This window comes from Callorhinus ursinus, unplaced genomic scaffold (genome assembly GCF_003265705.2).
Source record: "Callorhinus ursinus isolate GAN/ISIS: 27379988/994484 unplaced genomic scaffold, GSC_fseal_2.0 scaffold10, whole genome shotgun sequence".
Classification (NCBI taxonomy): domain Eukaryota; kingdom Metazoa; phylum Chordata; class Mammalia; order Carnivora; family Otariidae; genus Callorhinus; species Callorhinus ursinus.
The window spans coordinates 65,757,310-65,781,352 of NW_027397072.1; the positions used below are offsets into that span (position 1 = coordinate 65,757,310).

At 34.4% G+C, this 24,043-nt stretch overlaps 2 protein-coding genes across 3 annotated transcripts in view; one reads left to right on the top strand and one right to left on the bottom strand.

The window, feature by feature from the left end:
* PPP4R3B (protein phosphatase 4 regulatory subunit 3B) overlaps nucleotides 1-16,609 on the top strand; it is a 62,446-nt gene extending 45,837 nt beyond the window's left edge. The window contains exons 11-16 of one of the 2 annotated variants that reach the window (XM_025868807.2): nucleotides 716-874; nucleotides 4,164-4,333; nucleotides 6,453-6,592; nucleotides 6,984-7,168; nucleotides 8,825-9,018; nucleotides 14,944-16,609. In XM_025868807.2, the coding sequence (XP_025724592.1) occupies nucleotides 716-874; nucleotides 4,164-4,333; nucleotides 6,453-6,592; nucleotides 6,984-7,168; nucleotides 8,825-9,018; nucleotides 14,944-15,039 (944 nt within the window). In that variant the 3' untranslated portion in view covers nucleotides 15,040-16,609. The remainder of the gene's footprint in view (nucleotides 1-715; nucleotides 875-4,163; nucleotides 4,334-6,452; nucleotides 6,593-6,983; nucleotides 7,169-8,824; nucleotides 9,019-14,943) is intronic. The other variant, XM_025868808.2, reaches the window with a different exon arrangement.
* A 2,091-nt stretch (nucleotides 16,610-18,700) lies between these two features.
* Nucleotides 18,701-24,043, bottom strand: part of CFAP36 (cilia and flagella associated protein 36) — a 29,212-nt gene continuing 23,869 nt past the window's right edge. The window contains exons 7-10 of the mRNA XM_025868809.2: nucleotides 22,796-22,898; nucleotides 19,734-19,873; nucleotides 19,397-19,546; nucleotides 18,701-18,865 (exon numbers count right to left, since the gene is read on the bottom strand). Coding sequence (XP_025724594.1) covers nucleotides 18,764-18,865; nucleotides 19,397-19,546; nucleotides 19,734-19,873; nucleotides 22,796-22,898 — 495 coding nt within the window. The 3' untranslated portion in view covers nucleotides 18,701-18,763. The remainder of the gene's footprint in view (nucleotides 18,866-19,396; nucleotides 19,547-19,733; nucleotides 19,874-22,795; nucleotides 22,899-24,043) is intronic.

The window sequence follows — 24,043 nt, forward strand, 5'->3', positions numbered from 1 at the left end:
CTAAAACTTTTAATAAATGTCAGTAATTATTGACATAAGCCCTTTGACATACGTTCAGTTTTGATGTTCAGGAACCAATTTGAAGTCATTTCACTAATGTATACACCAAGGCCTCTTGAGGGAAGAAAAGGTAGTTTATTTTAGTAGGCCTTTCATGGGTATTACACTTTGATGTTAAAAAGATTATTGTTAAAAAATCTCAATGTAATATGTTTCACTTTATATTCACATAGCCAAAAATGTCCTTTCCTTAGAGATGTCTTTAAAGAAAGCATATTAATTTTTCTTGGGAAATTTTGTTGCACAATGTTAGGCAAAAAGCTTGAGGTATTTACTCTTTACTGTGGACCCTTTAATAGGTTCATTAATGTTATAATGAAAGTAGCACATACTAAGGAAATATTACTAAGAAGATCTCAGTGCAATGAGGGTTTTCTTACCATGTTTGTAGATTTTTATTTAGGCTTTTTTCCCTCTTAACACTAATAAATATTTTATACAAGAACCTTAGAAAGTATCCATTTAATCAATAAAACTGAATAGTATTGAAGAGTCTGCTAATGGAAAAGTAAAAATCTGTAGCTTCTTTGATATAAAAATGAGGAAGAAATACAAATTTACTTTTGCTCTAAAATATGGGACATAAAACTTTATTATCTTTATTTAGGTGAATTACAATATTTATTTTATTTTCATGTGATGACTTTCTTTGTAGATAATTATCAAACAGCACAGCTGCTTGCCTTAATTTTAGAACTACTCACATTTTGTGTGGAACATCACACATATCACATAAAAAACTATATTATGAACAAGGACTTGCTAAGAAGAGTCTTGGTCTTGATGAATTCAAAGCACACTTTCCTGGCCTTGTGTAAGTAACAATTTAAAAAGAACATTCTTGTAAAGTGTTTTAAGGAACAATCGATAGAGATAAAACCCGAAGTTACCCATGTGAATTGATTTATTTTTTAGCAGTATATATGCTATCAAAGAGATGATTATGAGAAGTACTAATCTTTTGTTTTCTTTTATTTAAAGGGCAAGAGGAATAGGTCATGGTGCTTCCCACCCACATATTACTCACATTTAGATTGAATTAGTTTAACTGTTGTGATAAAATACCACGTACGATGACGACATTTCACTAATAGAACAAGTCCTGCTGTCTTTCACATCTGCTTCATCAAATTGTCATTTATAGTGACTTTTTTTATACCTTTGAGATATGGGCCTTCAAATGTTTTTGTGTAATTTGGGTTATTGAACTTGTAAAATAACTTATGAGTAGTCCCCCTCAGTATACCACTTGGACCAACAATGATCAAACTTAAATGCCAGGAGTTGCGTCAGTGTGATTTTTGGCAAACTGTTAAGTTTCCTTTTCTCTTCATAATTTTACCTGCAAATAGAGATAAAGTAACCTCCTTCACCCTCCAAATAAAAAGAGCTTTGTGTGTTTTTTCTGAGCATAAAAATTACGGTTAAAATTGAAACATTTAACATATAGAGAAAAGATTAATCTCCCAACTACTTCTTTTATTTTTAAGGCCTTAAAAGTAGCCACCATTAACTCCACGCACGATTTTTCCTGTTCCTTTTTCCACAGCCATACAAATTTATATAAAAATTCACACTTTACAGGTTGTTTTATTTTTATAAAAACAGGATTATATTAACATGCTTCTCAGCTTCTTACCCTAGGTGATCAAATACGGTCTCAACTAAATTTTTTTACTAAATGTAGCTGAATAACACTTGATGGAGTGGCTCTTCCACAATTTATTCTGCTGTTCTGTAGTGCACAGATTATGGATTGTTTGGGTATTTTGCCCCTCCAAATAACACTGTAGTAAATAGTTTAGTATATAAATCTTTTAAGTACTGGTTTCTTTATTTCCATAGTATGGATTCCCAATAATCATAATGCCAGGACAAAATGTTTATATAGTTTTAATGTAATGTATCCTTTTAAATTTGAGTTTCACATACAGCCTCCAGATTACTTTCCCAAAAGATTGAAGCACTTGACACTCTTGCAGCACTGTGTTACTGATTCCTAAAATGTTATGAAGAGGATGATGGAAAATGTGGTATTCCATTTATGTTTCAATTTACATTTTCCTTGGCAGTATATTTTCCTGTTTTAGGGCTTTTGAATTTTATCTGTTGTGAATTGCCTATTATCTTTTTCTTAGAGCTCTTTTTATATTAGAGATATTAATTATCACATTTTTGGGGAAAAAATGTCACAGTTTCATTTGTCTTTTGCATTTGCCTTTATAGTATTTTTTAAATATATAACAGTTTTAAGATTCTCTGTGATGAAAAATATGTCTATTTTCCTTTTATGAGTTTTGGAGTTTTTGTCTTGCTTAGGAACATCTCCTATGTCCTAAGATTATACAAATAAAACACTCTCCTCAATTTACTTCTAATATTTTTATTATTTCATTTTTTACTTATATATGTAATACATTTGAAGTTTGTTTTTATATGTGGTTTGGAGGGTCTTGCTTTGTTTTCTTCCAGAGGGATAGCAAGTTGTGCCGATCCCCTTATTAAATAAACTATATTTTTCTTACTGAATTAAAATTTCTCTGGTTATATAGTAAACTGACATATATATCTGTGTCTTGTTTCTGAACTATTATTTCTATTTCTAATCTATTGTTTCATTAGATGAGATAAATAGGAAACTTTATTCTTAGGTCACTATAGCCTCTCTCTTGTAAAGTTTAATATCTGCTAAGTCCCTGCTCGCTTTTCCTTTTCATAATTTTCTAGGTTCCTGGACATTTGTTCTTCTATAATAACTTAATAATTTTATCCAGTTCATCATGACCAGATTATGTTAGATTTTTATATTAATTTTGGAAGGATTGATGTTCTCATGATAGGTATTCTTTTCTGGCTTTCTGTAAATAGTTCTTTTGGATGACTGCAGAGTAGTCCTATTTGTGTGGATATATCATAATTGAACAAATCTCTAGTATTTAAAGGTTCCATTGCTTTAAGATTTCCATCATTATAAGTAGTGCAGTTGTAACTATATCATATCATTCACCCATTCACCAGCAGTGTATGAGAGTACCTGCTTGTGCACATACTCAGTCTTTTTAATCTTAAATTACTATTTCTTGTCCTGCTACAAAAAGAGGTGATGTTCTAAGTCTAGCACTTCTCTTCACACTTTTTTTTTTTTTTTGGTTTTTTTCTTCACACTTGTTTAGTGTTACAGTTATCATACATTTATACCTTATGTGGTCTATTTCAGTTTTATTCTCAGATAATATTTGGAACCTCTTTTGACAGGCACAACTTCTTTTAATGACTTGCCTCTCTGAATAGTAGGTTAAAATGGGAGACATTTCTTTTCAGTATTTAAAATATGAAAAGCCACATTATACTGCTTGTTTTACTCTATTGTTCTTTTACAAATACAGTCTGATCTGCCACAGTTCATGTTTACCAAAGGCAAAAGAGCTCATAAGCAATTGGTAAAAAAGGGGTAAAACGTATAGGGTTAAAATGTATATGTTACAATATATAGGTAGTGTCGGTTCACAGATGGTTTTTCCAAGGCAAAGAGAACTGAAATAGTGGGAGTGGAACTATAGCCTTCCTCAGAAAAAGTAAAAGAACTTCAGCTCTCCTGTTAAGCTGGCAGCAGGAACCCCTTTGGCTTTATTTTCAGAAAATAAAAGTGGTACCTCCCTCCAGAGCTCCCCCTGCAGAGAGGGGAGGCAGCCTTGGGTAGGTTGCAGCACTCCTATGCCCACCTTCACAACAGACAGCCCTGCACTGGTTCTGAGCTGCCATCACTACATCGTCTGCATGTCTACCTGCGCTGCTCTGAGTACTGCCAGCATTGGCACTTGATGGTTTCTGTGGGGGTTTTTTAATCTTTATACCGTGGAGCTACCTGCCTGGGTACTTTATCTCCCAAGTGCCAGTTAACTGGGGTTTTTTTGCTAGCTCTGGCTACATGAGTTACACAGATTTGAGTGGTCTTTCCCTAACTCTGTTTTTCCTCAAAACCCAATTATTTTTAGTGCACAGTTTTTATTTTAGAATATATACATTACTTTATGTAAAAATACCTGTATAATAATTATTATTAATGAGATTATCGATTTGTTCCCTGTATTATTTTTAATTAGGTGCTCTTCGTTTTATGAGGCGGATAATTGGCCTTAAAGATGAATTCTATAATCGTTACATTACAAAGGGAAATCTTTTTGAGCCAGTTATAAATGCTCTTCTGGATAATGGAACTCGGTACAATCTGTTGAATTCAGCTGTTATTGAGTTATTTGAATTTATAAGAGTGGTAAGTTTATGCTAAAGGATTCTTAGTAAAATAAAATAGTTATATGTTTAGTGATGTTAGTATTTTAAATTGTGAAATTTAACCCATGTTTACTCTGTATTATTCTCAGTTCCATTTTTACTGGGCAGATGTTTCAGGATTGTATTTGGCATATGTAGACATTTTGGTCAAGTATGCCATTCTTGAGATCTCTATGATCTTTGTAGGGGTACTGATAAGTAGGAAGGTTGAAAATAATTACTTTGGTAAACTGAATAGAAGATGCATAAAAGGTAGGCTATTATCATGGAATTTTAAGTTGAAGAGACCAGGAAATTAGGCGGACCACTCCAACTGCCTTATTTTATAGATGAGGGGCTTCAGACACCCAAAGTAAGTGATTTATTGTAGAGCGTTCATTTGGTTAGGAGCACAGTCAGAGCTTGAAGATAGGTCATAGCTCAGTTTTGGGCAACAGAAGATCTGTCATAAAAAGATCTGGAGAGAACTCTGTGAATAATACGGTTAAGATAGGTAACTGTAGAACCAGTACAATAAATTTACCCCCTCCCACACACTAAAATCATTCCACCAGGGAAAATGGCTGCATGGTTAGAATTTGAAAAAAAAGAAAGTAAAGCTAGAAATTCATTTTCTAGTTTTGGCTCTTAAAAATGAGATTTCTGCTCATGACATGCTATTCTCATATAAAGATTATTTGCCTGACTGGATTACTTTTCTAGTAGTAGTCACTTGGCAAGAGTATGGCTTTCAAAAGGATGAAGAGAATAGATGTATTGCCTTTAGCCTTAGAAAAGAGGGAACATAGTTAACTACCTTACCAAGTATCTGAACCCTGTTTCACAGTGCAGTGTTCTAATGAACCAGAGATTGACTTTTCTATTTTTTTTTCCTTAAAATTTTTGGTGAGAAACTGATAAAATGAGTTGTAGGGTTCATAACCCCATCCCTATTCCTATGATTGAATTTGTTTTTCAGAAAATAATTTTGAGTGGTTGATAAATACATTGAATCCCAAAACTTAACTCATCTTTTTTTTTTTTTTAAGATTTATTTATTTGAGAGAGGGAATACAAGTGGGGGCAGGGGCAGAGCAAGAGAATCTCAAGCAGACTCCCTGCTGTTGATCTCAGGACCCCAAGATCATGACCTGAGCCAAAACCAAGAGTCACCCAGGCACCCCAAAACTTAACTCATCTATTTGTTCAGTATACAGCACAGAACCGTTTTACCTGGGTTTCTGATGTTTCTTCTTTGCATATTATTTGAGATTTCAAAAGAAACTAGTTTAAAGACTTTAAAATCCTTAAAAGAAGCAGATTATGGTGTATCTTTTAAAGAAGTGGCATGTATATTTCTTACTAATATTAAATTCCTGAATCACAGCTTCAGTTATTATTAATAATGAACGTACTTCGCACCCAGGCATTTGCAATGATTATTTAGAATGGTTCATTTAGAATTTAAAAGAATTTAAAAGAATTTAATTTAAAAAGTTACTATTGTCAGTTTCACAAAAATTATACCATTGGAAGACTGTGGAAGTAGGTGGAATTTAAGTTAATAGTTTATCAGATCTGTATATGTAATATAGTCAAAGGAGTCTGTGTTTATTATTTAGGTAAGGCTTATCCCATTTTGATACCAGTTAAATAAGGAGTCATTAAGTAGCACCTAATATTTGTTAAAAATGTAATTTCAACATCTGCCTTCTAACTAGCTCTGTGCTCTTCATCAGGTCATTCAACCTCTCAGATCTTCAATTTTCCTTTTCTGTAAAATGGGGGTAATAAAACCTATTTCATAGAACTTGTTAGGAGGATCAAGTGAAATTATATGTTAAAGCACTTTTTAAATTGTAAAGTGCTATGTAGATGCAAAAAATAAACAGAAGACATAAACTAAATCTAGTCACTTTCAAATGTTTTGTAGCCCCCCAAAAGGGCTCCTTTTTTATTCCAAGTTTTCTCTGGAGGCCTGGCTCATGTGTAAAAAACTAGGACATTTATTTTTGTAATGTGATTTTGAAAAACCTTTTTTGATCAGCTTTGGAACTATAAAAAAGTTCTTCTAACAGTCATTGAATTATATTTGAATTGTAAATTTTGTCCTTAAACAGGAAGATATCAAGTCTCTTACTGCACATATAGTTGAAAACTTTTATAAAGCACTTGAATCAATTGAATATGTTCAGACATTCAAAGGATTGAAGACTAAATATGAGCAAGAAAAGGACAGACAAAATCAGAAACTGAACAGGTATTGTTTAAATATATTGCATTTATAGTCTATAAAATTATATCCAAAACTTTTTGTTTGGATTTGACATCTGAAATTTACCCAGAAGTATTCTTTCCATCATTAGATAGTACAGGGTTGTGTAGAAGGGTAGGTTTTTTTCCCTACCCGGAATCTTTTATGTGAAAAATGACTGCTCCATATCATAACTCAAGATAAATTTTTAGTTTAATTTGCAATATTTTGTAGTATTCTCTGGTTACATCTTGTATCACTGTTGAGGTGATTATGATGTAAATTATACGTAGTTAAAATTACTTTAGCCCCTCTTGGTTATACATATTTATTCTCAAATTTAATCTGGTCACAAACTTTAAATCATTACTCAGTGTTTGTGATATGTTTCTTACAGTGTACCATCTATATTGCGTAGTAACAGATTTCGCAGAGATGCAAAAGCCTTGGAAGAGGATGAAGAAATGTGGTTTAATGAAGATGAAGAGGAGGAAGGAAAAGCAGTTGTGGCACCAGTAGAAAAATCTAAGCCAGAAGATGATTTTCCAGATACTTACGAAAAATTTATGGAGACTAAAAAAGGTATTAAAATTTTGAATTTTTTAATAATGTATCATTTATTAGGTACAGAAATTATCAGTTGCTTGTGAAGGTTTGGTCATAGTATATAAAGCATGAAAGACATGAATTTTATAGTGAATCAGGACCTTTTTAAAATTTCCACATCTTTTTCCAAACCTGGGAGTTATTTTCGTGTTTAAACTGTTTTTCTTGAAACTTGCCATTTTGTGATACTCTTCATTTGCTGTTTAGAATTACACTATCTACTCATACATTGACTTCTTTTTTTTTTTAAAGATTTTATTTATTTGAGAGCGAGAATGAGAGAGAGAGAGCATGAGAGGGGGGAGGGTCAAAGGGAGAAGCAGACTCCCTGCTGAGCAGGGAGCCCGATGCGGGACTCGATCCCGGGACTCCAGGATCATGACCTGAGCCGAAGGCAGTCGCTAACCAACTGAGCCACCCAGGCGCCCTCATACATTGACTTCTATGAACAATCTTGGATTTATTTCTGTACTGAAATCTCCAATAATACTAGAGACCATATAGATCCATAGAAACTTTCCAGAGCACTCTGCCTTTTATAGCTGTGAGGAAACTAAGCTCAAAGAAGTAACTCTGCTCTTTGAAATTTTAAAATTATAAAAATTTCATAAAGAAACACTATCAAGAGAAGTAACATTTCCCATCTTTCAAATATGTTAAACTTGTTTAAAAACTGAGGTCTTATCTTTCAAAAGAATTAATCACTTTAATTCTATGGCCTGAAAAATCACCATTATTGGAGTACTGTTCTGCATATGTCATATAAATGTTTACCAAAAATTTACATTTTGAAAGGCAAAAGCACTTCCTGAAAGGCAAAAGCATTTATGATTTTGAATGAGATTTTCTAAAAGTATTTCTCCTTAGGTAGTGTTTCATTGATTTATTACATTTTTCGTGCAACTTTTGTTCCTAGCCTCACTCATTATGTACTTGTTAATGCCTTAAGTTTTATTTACTTCAGCCTGGCAGAGCAAATAGCCCATCAAAATGTCCTCTAAGGAATAGGTAACTTTTGGTAGCCTAATTCTTCTACCTTTATTCATTACAGGCACTGCCCTGACTACCATGAAAAGGGGCAGTGAGGCCATACTTGAAGTACTGCATCCACTTAAGAATCATATACAAAAAAGTAGCAACCAGATATGAAAGGATAGTAGATACCTAAGTCGTAAGAGAAACAGTTAAGGGAACTGGAATATTCAGGAAATGAGACTGATAGACATGATCATATCATTGTCTTTAGGCATTTGAAATACTAACTTATGGGAGAGATTATCAGGTCTATCAAGGACTATAGAAGTATAGGTTCAGTTCAGTGAAGGGAAGCTGCAGAGGGACAATAAAAGAGTCAGACAGGTAATGAATCCTTGACGCATCCTAGATAACAACAGTGTAGAATTCTAGTGTAGGATGACTGATTCTGGTATATGATTCTTAAGGTCCTTTCTAATCCTGAGGTGTCTAAGATTCCAGCTAATTAAAGACTTAACCACTGTACACATCATGCTCTACTCTCCGCTCTTATGAAGGAAAGGCAGTGTTTTGTAAGTTTTTGAGTTATTATTTTCAGTTGCTTTGCTTATTAGGAATATTTACTGAAAAAGATTAAAAATTTTACTTTCACTTTAGCAAAAGAAAGTGAAGACAAGGAAAACCTTCCCAAAAGGACATCATCTAGTGGTTTCAAATTTACCTTCTCCCACTCTGCCAGTGCTGCTAATGGAACAAACAGTAAATCTGTAGTGGCTCAGACACCACCAGCAAGTTCTAATGGATCCTCTTCCAAAACTACAAACTTGGCCACATCAGTAGCAGCCACCAAGGTATGTGACATTATTCTATACACGAACTTTGCTTTTTCCATCTTTAAAATTATTTCATGTTTACTAAAGAAAATTTGGATAATAATTTCAAAGAAAGTTGTACACATTGTCATCAGAGAACATGACTGCTAATAACGATTGATTCTTTAGGTATATGGGTTTATCTGACATGTAATTGAGGTCTTTGTATAAACACAGTTTTGTATCCTGCTTTTATTTATTTGTTAAAAAGAATTTTTCTGTGTTACTAAGACACTGTTGATGACTACAGAATTTCATTTTATTTAGCTGTATCATAGTATTTGTAAGTAACCTACCCAGTAGTATTTTGGAGCACATAAGTTGATGCTGATGTTTCATTGATAGTAGGACTTCTGGTGGTGTTGCATTTTAAGTTACCTTTTTGAATTGATGAGTAGAAGAATATTTTCATACATATTGTCAGATACCTCCAGGAAGTTCCTACCAGTTTACATTACCATAAGCATTGTATGAGTGTGCTTGGCTCACTGCAGCTTTGCCAGTGTTGTTATAATTATTTTTAATCCTTGCCCATTAGGTAGTGGAGACAGTATAGATCTCATTCCCAGTTGTATGTCCTTTGTTAGTAGCAAGGTTGAATATTAGCCTTTTGAATTTGCTCTTCTGCAAGTGTCTTTTCATAGTCTTGCCTTTTAAAATTGGGTTACGTTTTTCTTAATATGAATGAATCTAGTTATAAGGATATTAGCATTTTGGTCATTTGCATAGCAAATGTATTTTCCATTTGGTTACTTTTTCATATAAACAAGTTTAAATTTTTTTTTAAAGATTTTGAGAGAGAGCACGAGCAGGTGGGGGGAGGTGCAGAGGAAGAGGGAGAAGCTCCCCGCTGAGCAGGGAACCCAACACAAGGCTTCATCCCAGGACCCTGGGATCACGACCTAAGCCAAAGGCAGACACTTAACTGACTGAGCCACCCAGGCGCCCCTAAACAAGTTTAAATTTTATATAAAACTTTTTTCTTTCATTTATATTGTTATTATATGTAACCATCCTTTTCCCCAAAAAGGAGTGGCTTAAAAAAAAAAGGCATAAATGTAAGACAACTGTTAATGTAAGGGTAGAAGGACAAGAAGACCGAAATGCAAAAGTAGTAGAAAACCTAATCTGAAGGGATGCTTCTCGGTTTGAACACATGATACAATTTGAGTTTATTGTTTTACAAAAACGTGGTCTTTATTCAGTGTTGCATTGAGGTAGGCTCTTGACTAAAGATCACAGAAGTGATCACAGAAGTAGCATTTTCAGTGAGATTCTACTGCTTTTGAAACATATTTTTTAACTAGAAATTTTAAAATTAATTTTCACTTTTTGATAGGACAATTTGGTATAATATTTATGGCACTATATTAAGACTATTTGCTGTGAAGTTAAATTGTTCAGGTTCAGATCTTGGCTCTGCCTCTTCCTAGGCTATTTGACCTTGAGTAAGTTACTATATCTCTCAGGACCTTAATTTTTTCATTTTAATTAAAGATAAAAAAGCACCTACTCTATAGGCTTATAAATATTAAATCATGTAGAGCTTAGAACACTATTTGCACCTTCTCAGTATATACTAGCTTTTCTTTTTTTAAAGCAATACATGCGCTTACTTTCAAAAGTCAAAATAGTATTAAAATGTTGAGAAAAATCAGTCCTTTTTTCTTCTCCACAGAGATAGTTAGAACTCTTCTTGTACCTGTTTCTTCTGTTTCTAAATAATATATTAATACTTCATATTGTTCTCTCAAGTTTAGACCTAATTTATTAAATTCTTGTTATGGTAGATAAGAATTTAACATGTGAACACTCCTTACCACATCCTCACCCTTATTTCTCCCTGTATCACAATTTTTGTTTAAAGTAACCTTTGATAATTTTATAGCTATAGTGACAATATAAATATTCTTTATTCACCACTTTTTTCCTGGTCTTTTTTTCGATACTGTATGTTTCTTAATAACTTTTCTCTTTTTAGAGTAAACAATTGCCGCCATTTTTTCATTTGTTGCAGTAGTTAGGTGCCTTTCACTAATTCTTTCAGTGCCTTTCAGGTTAGTTTCTGCGTTCTCTTGACGTCTCCAGTCTGGTTCCGACCTAGATCCGTTGCTCTCTAGACTTGCTCACAGCTCTTATCTTGAGGTTGCTGAGGCCATTATCCTAATACTTCTTTTGCCTCTTTCTTGTATTGCTTCTGGGTCTTATGTCTCTATACTCTTTCTTGATTTTCCCTCCCATTTTGGTGCACATCCTCTAATAATTGTTTTCTGAGAAAAGAATCCCAGGAGAGGTAAAATTTGAGCCCCTGCCTCTATGAAACTGTTGATTCCATCCTACTTGACTGCCAGTTTAACTGAATGTAGAACCAAATCGGAAATCATTTTCTTTTAAAACTTAACTTTTAAAAGTTATTGTTTCCAAGAAATCCAAAGACATTCTTATTTCTGATCCTTTGTGTGTGAGTTTTTATTTTCTTGGGAGCAGCTAAACAGTCATGTCCTTCAGTTTGGAAACATTTTATATTATTTTGCTGTAACTTATTGTTCTGATGTTGGGCCCTCTGTATTGATCTTATAATTTTCATAATTTCTCTCTCCTGTTACTTTTTTTTTTTTTTTTTACTCGTTCTATTTTCTGGGTTATTTCTTATAGTTCTTAATTCATTATCCTTTCAGATAATTTTTTACTTAAAACAACAAAAGCAGGTTCAAGCACTAACACATTTTTCATCCTTGACACTAACAGCAGATTACTAAATACATTTGTACTACATCTTTTTGGGGGGACAAGGAGAAAACAGTGATTGCTCTTGGAAAATAAATTGCTCATCACTCTAGATTATGACAAAAGTTTGAAATTTACTATCTGTTGAGTGCCACAGTCCAATTGATTGGTTCTTAAAATTAAACAGATCAGGTGTGAACTTGTCTGTTTTCCTTGGCAAGGCTTCTAAAGCCCTAATATGCTTTTAAAAATTGCATTCTTGGCAAACTTGGTAGTTTTCAAGGCTGGTGAGACATTAGCTACTAATGAAATTAAAAAGATTTTTTTTTTTTAACTTATAGAGCTATAAAAACCACATTTTCCTTAAAGAAGTATACTTACCCAAAAAAGGAAAGAAAAATACAGAATCATAATCAGAAACCATTAGTGGGTGCTAAAACGAGCACTTCTTTTGCCACAGATTAACAGAAGAGAACACGGAATCTTGCTTTTTCACTTAACAAACTTATCTGGGTGAGCTTTCCATATTAGAACATAAAAGAACTTCTCCATAGGATTCCAAAGTATGATACACTTTAATTTATAACTAACCCTGTTAATGCATTTTAAAGTTGTTTCCAGCTTTTTGTAGTTAAAACAATTGTATGTGACTTTCTACACAAAATATTTCATATACATGTCTGTTTCTATATAGAATATGCATTTACAGTTTTGATTAGTTATTGAATTTACTCAGCAAAATGGAAATATGTGGATAGTTCCTTAACATGGTATATATGGCCAGTACCAAAAGCTAGCTTAATACTTATGGACATATTAGAAGCGTTCCCACCAAAGTTGGGAACAAGGTAGGATACCACTATGATTGCTATTATTTAACCATTGTTCTGGGGTCGTAGCCAATGCAGTTAGGTGAGATAAAGAAATTAAAGCTATAAAAATTAGAAGATATAAAAACCATCACTTTTGCTTATGATTTTTAAAAATTTTATTAATCATGTTTATGGAAGATCTGTCCTTTATATTTTTTTCATGATTTTATTTATTTGAGAGAGAGAGAACAAGCAGGGGTGGAAGGGTAGAGGGAGAGAGAGAGAGAGAGAGAGAAGCAGACTCCTCACCGAACAGGGAACCCAGTAAAAGACTCGATCCCAGGACCCTGGGATCATGACCTGAGCTGAAGGCAGACGCTTAACCGACTGAGCCACCCAGGTGCCTCTGTCCTTTATTTTTTGAGTAGAGGATAATTCTTGAATTCTCTCTTCTTACTTTTTTTAATATTAATTATATTAATAGATTCCTAACACAATTTGTTCATTGGTTTGTTTGATTTAGAAAAAATGTCATTGTGTATTCATAGGTGTTTGTTATTGTTATCATTCATTTTCATCCCTTCCTTCATATTGGAAACTTTTCTCAAGAGTAATTGGCATAAGTGGTCTAATTGCAATCTGATACTTATTTTAAAACAAGTATATTATATTAGGTCTTGAATCTGTCAAATTCTTTATGGAGTGCATCTCTGGATTACAGGCCTTTTCTAATATTTCACATTTTATATTTTTATTCTCAGTAAAAATGATTGTTTTAACATATAGTTTATGGCATATATGTATGGATAATAGAGATAAAATTGATATTAAGTTGTGTAGCTGTGTGTTTCAGATAGAATATTTATTAATCTTAAGCAAAAGGCATTTTAAATGTTACCCATTGGAAACTGAAATGTTTGTACATTGTGATATATAATCTGTAATCCTAAACATGATTAAAACTTTCCTTGATAATTTGTCATCTTTGTGAATATCAGACTGGTGGTGCCTTTTTAGAAGGTAATTACATCTTCTATCTCCTCCCATCTAACTTGTTTGGCTTAGAAACCAAATGAATAAGAATGATATTGTAGTAGCAGTTAATAGCAATTATTGAACACTAACTACTTACCAAGGACTGTGCCAGGTGCTTTTTATGTTTTCATTTTATTTTCAAAATAGTTCACTGAGATCTAAGTACTATTATACCAATTTTAAGATAAGGAAAATGAGGCATAGCTATACTAAATCACTAGCCCACCGACATACACTTAAAAAATTGTGACATTGCAGTTTGAAGTTAGGCAGACTACAATCAATACATTCTTACCAGTTTAGCCATACTGCCTCTTATCAAACTTAAGACTTGTGTGTTATTAAGCTGAGAAAGCAGGATTCTCACATGAGTATATGTGGTATAAATAAGTTTAATTTAACTCCCAGACTTTCTGATAACGGTTTCTAGTTGCTCAGTGGCCTTTGTTGATATTACAGTGGTTCAGTTATATATTGGCCAAGTGTTACTGCCAGATGTCTGGGTTCTTTAGATATGAAGCTACTTAACTTTGAAATATGAGTGATTTCAGTTGTATTTGTTTTTCCCCCTTGAGGTCTGAAGGGTTTGAACTAAATCCAGTGTTTACAGTAGCGCTCTTAACCTGTGGCATCGTATGTATAAACTTCATGGGATGGATTCAAAATGAGTGCAAACCTGACGACATTTAATTTCCTGGGTAGTGTCCAGGGCCTTAATAGGTTTTTAAAGGGGTCCATGACTCATAAAGGGCCGAACACCTGAATTACCTCATCCTTACTTTCCTTTTAGTTAGAGAGGTAGCCCTAAATTTTTTAGTTGTCAGTTTTAGGAAGTATTTCATTTGTTTATTATTATCAAGAGCATAATGAAAACAGTGGTATGCACTTAGTAATGAAATACATACATGAAGTATGGAGACAAAAGGAGGCTTCTTGTTGCTGACTGACTACTCTCTCTAGTTTAAACATAGAGAAATGAACTAGTTCATTTCCACAGTCCTTCCAGCTCCCCGTATCATGGTGATTTGTGCGTCCTGACATTTTTCCACAGTGAAATTTTGCTGAATTGAATTAAATTGTGAGGTATCATTAAAAATCCAAGAGCTAAATAGAAAAGTTGAGGGTAACTTAGAGTACCACCAGTGGTACCAAGTGTTCATAATTTTCACGCAGTTAGTTCCTTTATCAAATTCAAATATATTTGAGATATATATGATTAGATAGTTTAGAAAAGTTATTTGTGATGTCTTTAAAAGTGACTATTGATACTAATAAGTTTTTTTTCCCCTTAAGTTACATATGTTAAAAAATTCTTATTCTTCTTCAACAGGGAAGTTTGGTCGGTTTAGTGGATTATCCAGATGATGAAGAGGAAGACGAAGAAGAAGAAACATCTCCCAGGAAAAGACCTCGTCTTGGCTCATAAAATATTTAGTGAGGACCCTCAATGCGTGGTCTTACTAAAATGCTGCAACTGTTCAATGAGCTGAAAATCTGAATCAGAAAGCTTTCTCACTTGAACTTACAAATATACGAGGAGTAGCAAAAGATACTCAGTTTATCAGCTAGGAGAGTTTAGTTCTGTAAAAAACCAGGCTTCCCAGGAACGTGACTGCTTGCTAGTAATTAAGGGGTTTGCCTTTCAGGCTGTCAAAAAAAAAAAAAAGTTATTAACCAGAACCTGGGCGATAGCTTCTTCATGAGGAGACTCTCAGGTTTGGGGATGGCTTGGGGGAGGGAACAAGGTTGATAAAACAATATTAAATGCAGGGTTGCTCCAGGGGGTATCTGATCTAGAAACAATTACAAAACTTTAGTTACAAACCCAATAACATTACTTGTATAATGGTGCTGGCCATGTTGTTCTTTTAATCAGTTGCCTCTTTTTAAAAAAATTTTTTATGAAAACCAAATTTAACTCATAAAAATGAAGTTATGCTTTTGGGACCATTTTTTGAGATTTAACAGAAATTCAGCCTTATAGGTAGTTGGAGGGAAGTACATTTTGTGTTACAGTACATGTTGAGTTTTCTACACCAGAAATTTTCAGTATGTATTTTGATGAAAACAAACAAGCTGGATTCAAAATGGACAGTCTTGTTAATATAACTTTACAGCACTCTTAGAGATAACTGATGCCAAGAATCAGTACATTAGTATTTTGAAATGATTTTCTCTAGAAACTTGGGAGTGGATTGAACAGAATGTTTCCAAGTGTCTCCCAGTAGTACATACAATCTTTTATGCAAGATACTTTGAAGTCACTTTCTGCTTTGTTCATAAAGTTGTCTCTCTCTCTAGAGCTGCAAGCAAGTTTTAAAGTATAATTTATAAAGACTCACATACAAAGACTAGTGCTGAATTAAGTGGCATTTAATATCTAGAGGCCATTTTGATCCAAGAAGTTACTTCAGTATCAAAGTCAGTATGCAGCACATGAAGTTTTTCCATAAACAAACAAGGGTGTTAATATGAAAGCTGCTTTTTTTAAAGAGTAAAAGCACATTCCATGTCCGTAAATGAATTTAAAATAAGTTGAGGCAAACAGTTAAGAGGTTTTATTTTTAGAACAGCAAGTTAACTGTAAATATTTTTAATGTTTGTTTGCTCATCTATGATCTGAGATCATGCTGAAGTGAGAAAAACATCCCCCAAACTACAATTTAATGCATTGGGAAAAAAAAAACTAAAAACAGGAATTCCAGCTACAATCTTCAGATCACCCTTGTAATGTGTTATGGGTCCATTTTTCCTGGAATAGCTTAAACTAAAGCAGTTTCCCCTGTTTTGGAGATTTTGTAGTTAATTTTAATTTTGGCTATTGTTTGGAAAAGATGGGCTGTCTGTGTAGATATGAAGTATAGTTTTTCCATAAAACAGATGTTTATTTTGTATTAAAAATACCACTGTACTTGTTTTACACCATTTGTATACATGTGGTGATATTAATGCTGAACTGTAAAATTCAGGAATTAAAATGTGACCCTGTAATTCTATGATTGTTGCTTTTGTTTGGTTTGTTGTAAATATAAGTTAACTCCATTTTGAGATTTGTCCATTTTATAGTATCTTTTAAAAGCCAATAAATTATCCTTAGATATTTATTATAAACCACTAAGTCCTACACCAGTCGGAATGAAGTAATAATAAACAAACGAAGGTTGACTGCACTTTAAGAATTACTGATTGTACTTACAGAAGGTGTGCCTTGGGCAAATGAAGTCTCAACATCAATACATCACAGCATGGGGCTAGTCTCACCTCTTTGATTAAAAGTACATATAATGAAAAAGACCTTCCACTTTATAAGGCAAGTGCCTCAGAATACCCTAATTTAAACTAAGATCAGTAAAGTTACCATCTGAATACAGTTTTTTTCAAGCAAGTCTGTGAAGCCCCTTCCACTCTTCTTAGCTCTTAATTTCTTCTTGTCATCTAAGAAGCCCAGGCCCAAAGCATTTCCCTATTTACTCTTGACTCTTCCTGAAGTAATTTTAAAGTTCCAGTAGGAAGTATTATCTTTATACCTTATGAAGAGTTTAATTTTCCTTTCTGAAGAATTGCCAGGAGTCAAACATTTAAATCATCATCATCTAGGAACCTTTCTTACCGCAGAAATGTGTTTTGTTGACTTACAGGATAACAGTTTTCATGGTACATATGCTCACCCACAATGATATAAAAACAGGGCTTAAAATATCCCTTGAAAGAATAACTATTAAGTTTCCACATGTTAGCTGCTGTCTTAATGACTACCCTCAGGCAGATCAGGATTTTTCTATCTCTATCATCACTCAGTGAACCAAGCCAGAGCCCACATTTGTATGCCTGAGGTTCTCTTAAAATTATATCTGTAAACATGTATCCACTATAAAAACTATTTTTAATAAAAAGTTACATGAAACAGATTTCTGTGTTTTAATCACTAGTTTTTCCTCTTGTCCATCTAAGTGATGAAAATGTAACACATGTAATGATGGTTTTTCTCTGCAGGTTGAAGACGAACTAAAATTTTGGTATCCCTTTTTTAAAAGTTTGTAACCGTAGATTTAAAGAGATAAAATGGAATTATAAATTAAGCCTCAGGAGCAACCTGTAACTAGAAAAGGGGGTGCTTGCTGGAAGACACAATACAGGAAGTTTTCTGAAAGAAGGGTCTCTCCTACTATTCTGGTCTGGACGTGGGATCTTTTCTCCCGATCTGTAAGCAAACAACCACAGAAAACCATCCAGGACCATTTCACATAAAAAAAGGCCTACACCATGGCTGCGTTCCCCTCAGGAGTCGACTGTTCCCTTTATCTTTTTAATGGTAGCTTTTCTAGGAAGAGTAATTGAGTATTTTTAACATCCCTCATCCATTTTCCAAGTGCTGTTTGCTTCTGCCTAGGATAACTGGTCTTCTGGTTGGATTTCCTTATGCTTGGTATACCCACAACTCTAACTCACCCCATCTCCGTACAGCAGCCACACATTTTTTTTTTTAGCTGAACATTTTGATAATGTAACTTCCCTGCTTTAAAACTTTGCAGTGACTTCCCACTGCCATAATAAAATTTAAAATCCTCACATTCCCTACAGGGCCCTGCAAATCAGTACCCCACCTATCTCCAATTTCATAGCCAGCCTTCTGCCCTTGTTGTGTGTATACACACCACATTGCCCACTCCTCACTAGCTGCCTTTCCTCTGGTAGGACCTGAGTTGGTCCTTCCCATTTCTCCCTGCAACTAGCCTTCCAATCAGCTTAATAAGCATGGCTTTCTCAAGAAGGCTTGGCCAACCCTGCTTCTAATACTGCATTTTTCCCTTTGTACATTTGGCTCTTAGGGCCTTCTTCACTAGCCCCTTGAAGACAGCGACCCTGATGATCCAGTTGACAACTGTATCCTTGGTACTACAGTGCTTAGCATAAACAATAGTAACCAAGTTGGTATGAATAAATGCACGATCACGTTTCTATACCTTCTTTCTCAGCCCAAGTAGCTGTCTTCCCCACCACCCTTTACCTCAAAAGTTTAATAAAGTATTAAGAATGAGCTTATATTTGCATTTACAAACACAAGTATTTGAAACTAACAGGCTCAGTTTAAGGATTAAATAATTTATTTTTAAGAAAATTTGAACTTGTTTTGCTAAATCGTTTTAAAATTACTTATTAATAACTTCTTCTTTAAGTTTCTCTGCAAGCAATCTCCTCTTTAGTAATGTTTGCTTCTCCTCTGCTGTCATTTCTGGTTTCTCTGTCATTTCCTTAAAAAAACAAAACAAAACAAAACAAAAAAACAGGAAAAAAATTGGCTATAGTGTAAGATGGGTTCATTTGTCTAAAATTCCCAACATACTGCCTCAAAGAGCATTTTCAGTAAATAAAAATGTAAAAAACCACATGTGGACTGGGCTCTGTAAATCTCTTCTTGGCAAAAATCTCTTCTTAGGGAAGAAAGCCTCTTGGAGCTGGTGGCAAGGGTACTGTTGCTGCTTTGTGGGTAAAATATTTCAAAGGGCTTAGGTAAAATAGACTGCTGACCCTTAAGCACTCAGAGCAGGTCAAGTAAAGAAAAAAATGTATAATGAGATCGCTATCATTTCAACCTCACAAAATCTTCATATCATAACTACCTCACTGCCTAGAAAAAACTAACCAGGTGCTACGCTAGCAGGGAGGGTAATAGGACTGCATCTACAAGCAACGTTCATTATCAAGGCTGTCTTGCACACATTCTGATTGTGACAATTCCACCTCTAGATTTGCAAAGTTTGACACACTAAAGCTAGCCATACCTCCACCTCCCCAGCAGGTTTTCCTTTCTGCTCGGAATTTTGTATCCGCTTAGTCCTCATATCCTTTCTCATGGACATCAATCTATCTCTCTTCTGCTTGAGGTAGCGCTCTCGTAGTCGGAGCTCCTCTGTTCCAAGTGTTGATAAATTCTGAGCCAAAAAAGAGAAGGAACTATTTAAATTCAAGTCCACATAATAAGCGGCACAGATAACCACTGGGGTGCTTCAACTCAAAATTCGTAATAACAAAAGCCAAGTGTATGCCTTTTTACATTGTTTGTTCCTAGCACTTTGTCATTTTGTTCATAGTTCTTAAAAAGTAATGTTTTTCACTTACTGCTATTGGTCCTTCAATGCTTGCATGTTCTAAGCCAGGAGTCTTCAGGCCTTTTTGTGGGAAGGAGGAAGTTTCAGGCAGCGTTTCCAGCTTTCTTGCCAAAGGTTGTACCAACTGATTAGCAAAATGCACTTTAACTTCTGGCAGTAATTAGAGACCAATTAGAATATTATAAGAAATATTAAGCATTAGGTTGGTTCACGAAAATGCCTAGTGTTTTTTTTCTGTCTTTTTTTTCCCCCCTCATTTTCAATCAACACACACTGATTCAATGTCTATATTGTCTCAAGCACTGGGTAAGAACAATAAACATGGTCTCTGTCCTCAGGGAGCTTGAAATACTGCTACTCATGAATAATGACATTTCAACAAATACCAAGCTCCTGCTGTTTGACACTACAGCTACAAGAAGTCTAATTCTTGTCTAAAGAGTAGAACTACACTACACTGTAACACAAGGTTGCCACATAAACTAAATAAACAGGACACTAAAACCCCTTACTGGTAGTGTAATTCGTTGTCAAACTTTAACTTACAGAAGAAACTGTAAATGACCCTATATTTTCAGAACAGTGAAGTTAAAGCTACAATTTTTTGTACCAGACAAGTAAATGCCAATAATATCAATAATTTTTGTTTGTAATACATACTGAAGGTAACTTGAATAAACCTACTAACACTGTAAGAAAATGTAAAGATTTTAAAGTTAAGTAGAACTTAGAAGCAGATATAACAGAGCACTCAATATTTTCCAGTTCTTTGGTGACTGTGCTAAGAGACAAGATTAACATGCTAATTGCTCTTCTGAGCCATTTTTTATTATAAGACAAGGTGATTTTTTTTTAAGATAAAACATTTTCAGGGTAAGTACATGAACTATGAAAGACAGCAGAGTGAGACAAGAAAAGACTCAGATAAAAACAATAGCAAGAACTAAAAGCAGGATGGGCGAACATGATATACATGTCTCAAAATGTTTAAAAATTTTGATAGCACAGTAAAACCGGAAATAAAACTCTGCATGAGCAAAAAACTTGCCAAAGGACCACTGCTTTAGCATGGAGTAAGTGTCCTGTTGGCAGTGCCAGGGAGGCTGGAAGAAGAAATGCTCTTCAGGCTCTTGGACAGTAAGGAAAGTCTCTATAGAAAAGATGAGGCTGTAGCTAACCTCCAACCAGCCTAGACAGGGAGCTACAGAACTTAGAAATAAAAACAACGCTCAAGCAAGTTGGTTGCTGCAAACAAGAGTTAAACATGCCATTCTTACTGATGGTGACTTTACACAGAGGTAGGCTTAGCCCCCCAGATATGGAAGCACACGGCTGAAGAAGGGACAATTCCATTCATTTCTGAGGAGGGGGATCCTAGGCACATAAGCATTTATATTCCATTCATGTACATGTTCTGGATAGTTCTTGCCTGGAGTTTGTTAGTTATGAACATCTTGTATGTTCTAACTCACACCTAGAGAGGAAAGTACTTGAAACCAAAATACTTAGCTTCTCTGATATCTAGGAATACAGAATTAGAAAACCAGGAAGCTTAAAGAAAGATCATCTTATCTCTGGCAACTCTTTGCATCAGTCTGAGAACAGATGCCATCCATTTCTAGCAGGAACCAAGGAAAAACATGAAAAAAAAAAGGAATTAAAAAGGAAGTCAGACTCCTTTTTGATTCTTCCCAAATTAGGTCTTCAAAGTGGACTTCCATCACTGTGCATGAAATGATTTCCTGGAATATTAGATACACTCATTTTTAAAAAATAGAATAGTTTTTGAAAACTAAAGTCATTACTTTAGAAATTATCTGCCATTTGTTCTGTGCCACTTATGTGCATATCTGAGTTATATGTGCTTTGAGATTAAGTTTAACTTCACTTAATAGTCAGATAAGGAACTAGACAAAGCAAATGTATTCAAATTATGTCAGACACAAGACTGAAACGCGTGTACTTAGGTCTGTACAAAACAGAAAGCTAAATCTGGGCCAGCAAATTAAAAAAGAGTTCAGACAAATCTAAAGCAGGTGCTTTCATAAATATAATTCCGATGAAGTTATTCTACCTAGAATCTGATTATGAAAAAAGAACAATGGTTAAATTTGCTAGGAAGAAAGAAGCAAGGTAATTTCATAAACCTCCTTCTGTTTCATATGCCCCATTGTTTTATCAACTAAGAGTACAGTTCCTTAAAATAAATGGGTAAACATCAAACCCATCTTATCGCAATTATAAAAATTCTTCTAAAGTGCAAAAGAACACAAGATTTTGGAGGCAGAAGACCAAGTATGTTACAGTTTTACCACTTAAAAGCTCACTGGTTTTAGACAAGTCACTCAACTTCCTTGAATTTCTTCTAAAACAAAAATAATAAACATAAAAATAAAGATCATATCTACCTCACAGTTGTGTGGCTTTTTTTTAAATGAGAAAAGGACATTTATTTAAAACCAGAGAAATGCATGATAAAATGAACTGAATTCATGATCATGACTCAAGTTCTGTTTCAGAGTTACTTGTTTTCTTATAAAGAAAATCAGAATATATTAAAAATGAACTTGCCATATATTGTACAAATTCATCCACTAACGTTTTCCACAAGGATTCTCATCAATTTTAGTTTCAATATTTCCCGACTAAACATCTGGATAAACTGGCTACTTTTTGTTTCCTAGTTATGCTTTAATTCATTAGGAAAATAACTTAATATTACCTTTCCAAGTTCCGCTTCTAACTCACAAACACTATATAACTGTGGTCAAGGAAGAGAACACAAATGCGACGTGAGCATATCTTGGAGGCTGTGAGCCTTGGCGGCTCCCTCAAGGAAATTTCACTTGCTGCGCTGGGTTCCAGGCTTCACTTAGAAATCTGGGAACTACACCCTCTCTGTTAGCTGAGTATTTCCCACCTGCAACCTCCATAGCTAAATTAAAAAAGAATTTTAAAGATCAATGGCCATTCAACACTGCCTCCCAGGGGTTTTGAAGGTTAAGTAGGTATGAGAAAGTACACACTCTTTATGATGTTTATCTATCTATCTTGTTAGAGAAAGTTCAGTACCTGAGGGTGGGTGTGCAAAATGTTCACCATCTCCTTGGGAATTCTTCATGTTTGCAGTTTCATTAGCATGCACTGGAGGCTCTTCTGTTTTAGCCTCTGCTAACTTCAGGAATCCATAATACAATTAAAAAAAAATTTTAGATTAATTTTGACTGATTCACTATTTAAGGGATCCAAAGACGTTACTTTAAAAAAAAGTATTGTCGGGCGCCTGGGTGGCTCAGTTGGTTAAGCGACTGCCTTCGGCTCAGGTCATGATCCTGGAGTCCCGGGATCGAGTCCCACATCGGGCTCCCTGCTCAGCAGGGAGTCTGCTTCTCCCTCTGACCCTCTTCCCTCTCATGCTCTCTATCTCTCATTCTCTCTCTCTCAAATAAATAAATAAAATCTTTAAAAAAAAATAAAAATAAAAAATAAAAAATAAAAAAAAGTATTGTCTACTAAATAAATAATGAACAAGAGATTTTCCAAAGTTTTTAAGATGTTTCCAGCATTTTATATCTTTTACTTTTTGAGGTAGATAAACATTCTCATTTCAAATCATGCACTGCTAAGAATAACTAACTAACTAGTATGTTTAGGACTTTGGACTTAGCAAGAAGTTAGGTTCACACCCAGGCTTCACCTTTACTACTCATCTGACCTTGAGGAAGACACCAAAAATACTCTAATAAGAGAAAGAAATCCTCTGAATTATAAGGTGCTTTTCCACTTAAAATAATCTATATACCACTACCATGGTATGCCTGAAGAAGCCACAAATGGGTTTATTCCCATTTCTAAAATGGGATAGTATATTTAAACCAAATAAATCATTTAAATCTTGGAAAAAACTAAACTGATAATTTGTTTTTCTTAAAAACAGAGGAAAATCTAATCACATGTAGCTTATTAGGTAACTCATGTCATAAGCCCCTATATGCTGGGTAAAAGACATAGGAAGATTCATTATCATACTATCAGCTCTACTCTTGTGTGTCTGAAAATTTCTATAATAAAAACCCATACATATAGCCCCTAAAATATAGTATTATTCAAGAAGCCAAATATAGTTTGCTTATAAATCAGAGAGTTAATACTAATGTCTTCTGATAGCAGTTTTGAGCTGCTTTCTATTCCATACTCTTAAAAGGTTTTATTTATTTATTTGTCAGAGAGAGAGAGAGCACAAGCAGAGGGAGTGGCAGGCAGAGGGAGAGGGAGAAGCAGGCTCCCCACTGAGCAGGGAGCCCGACGCGGGCGTGACTC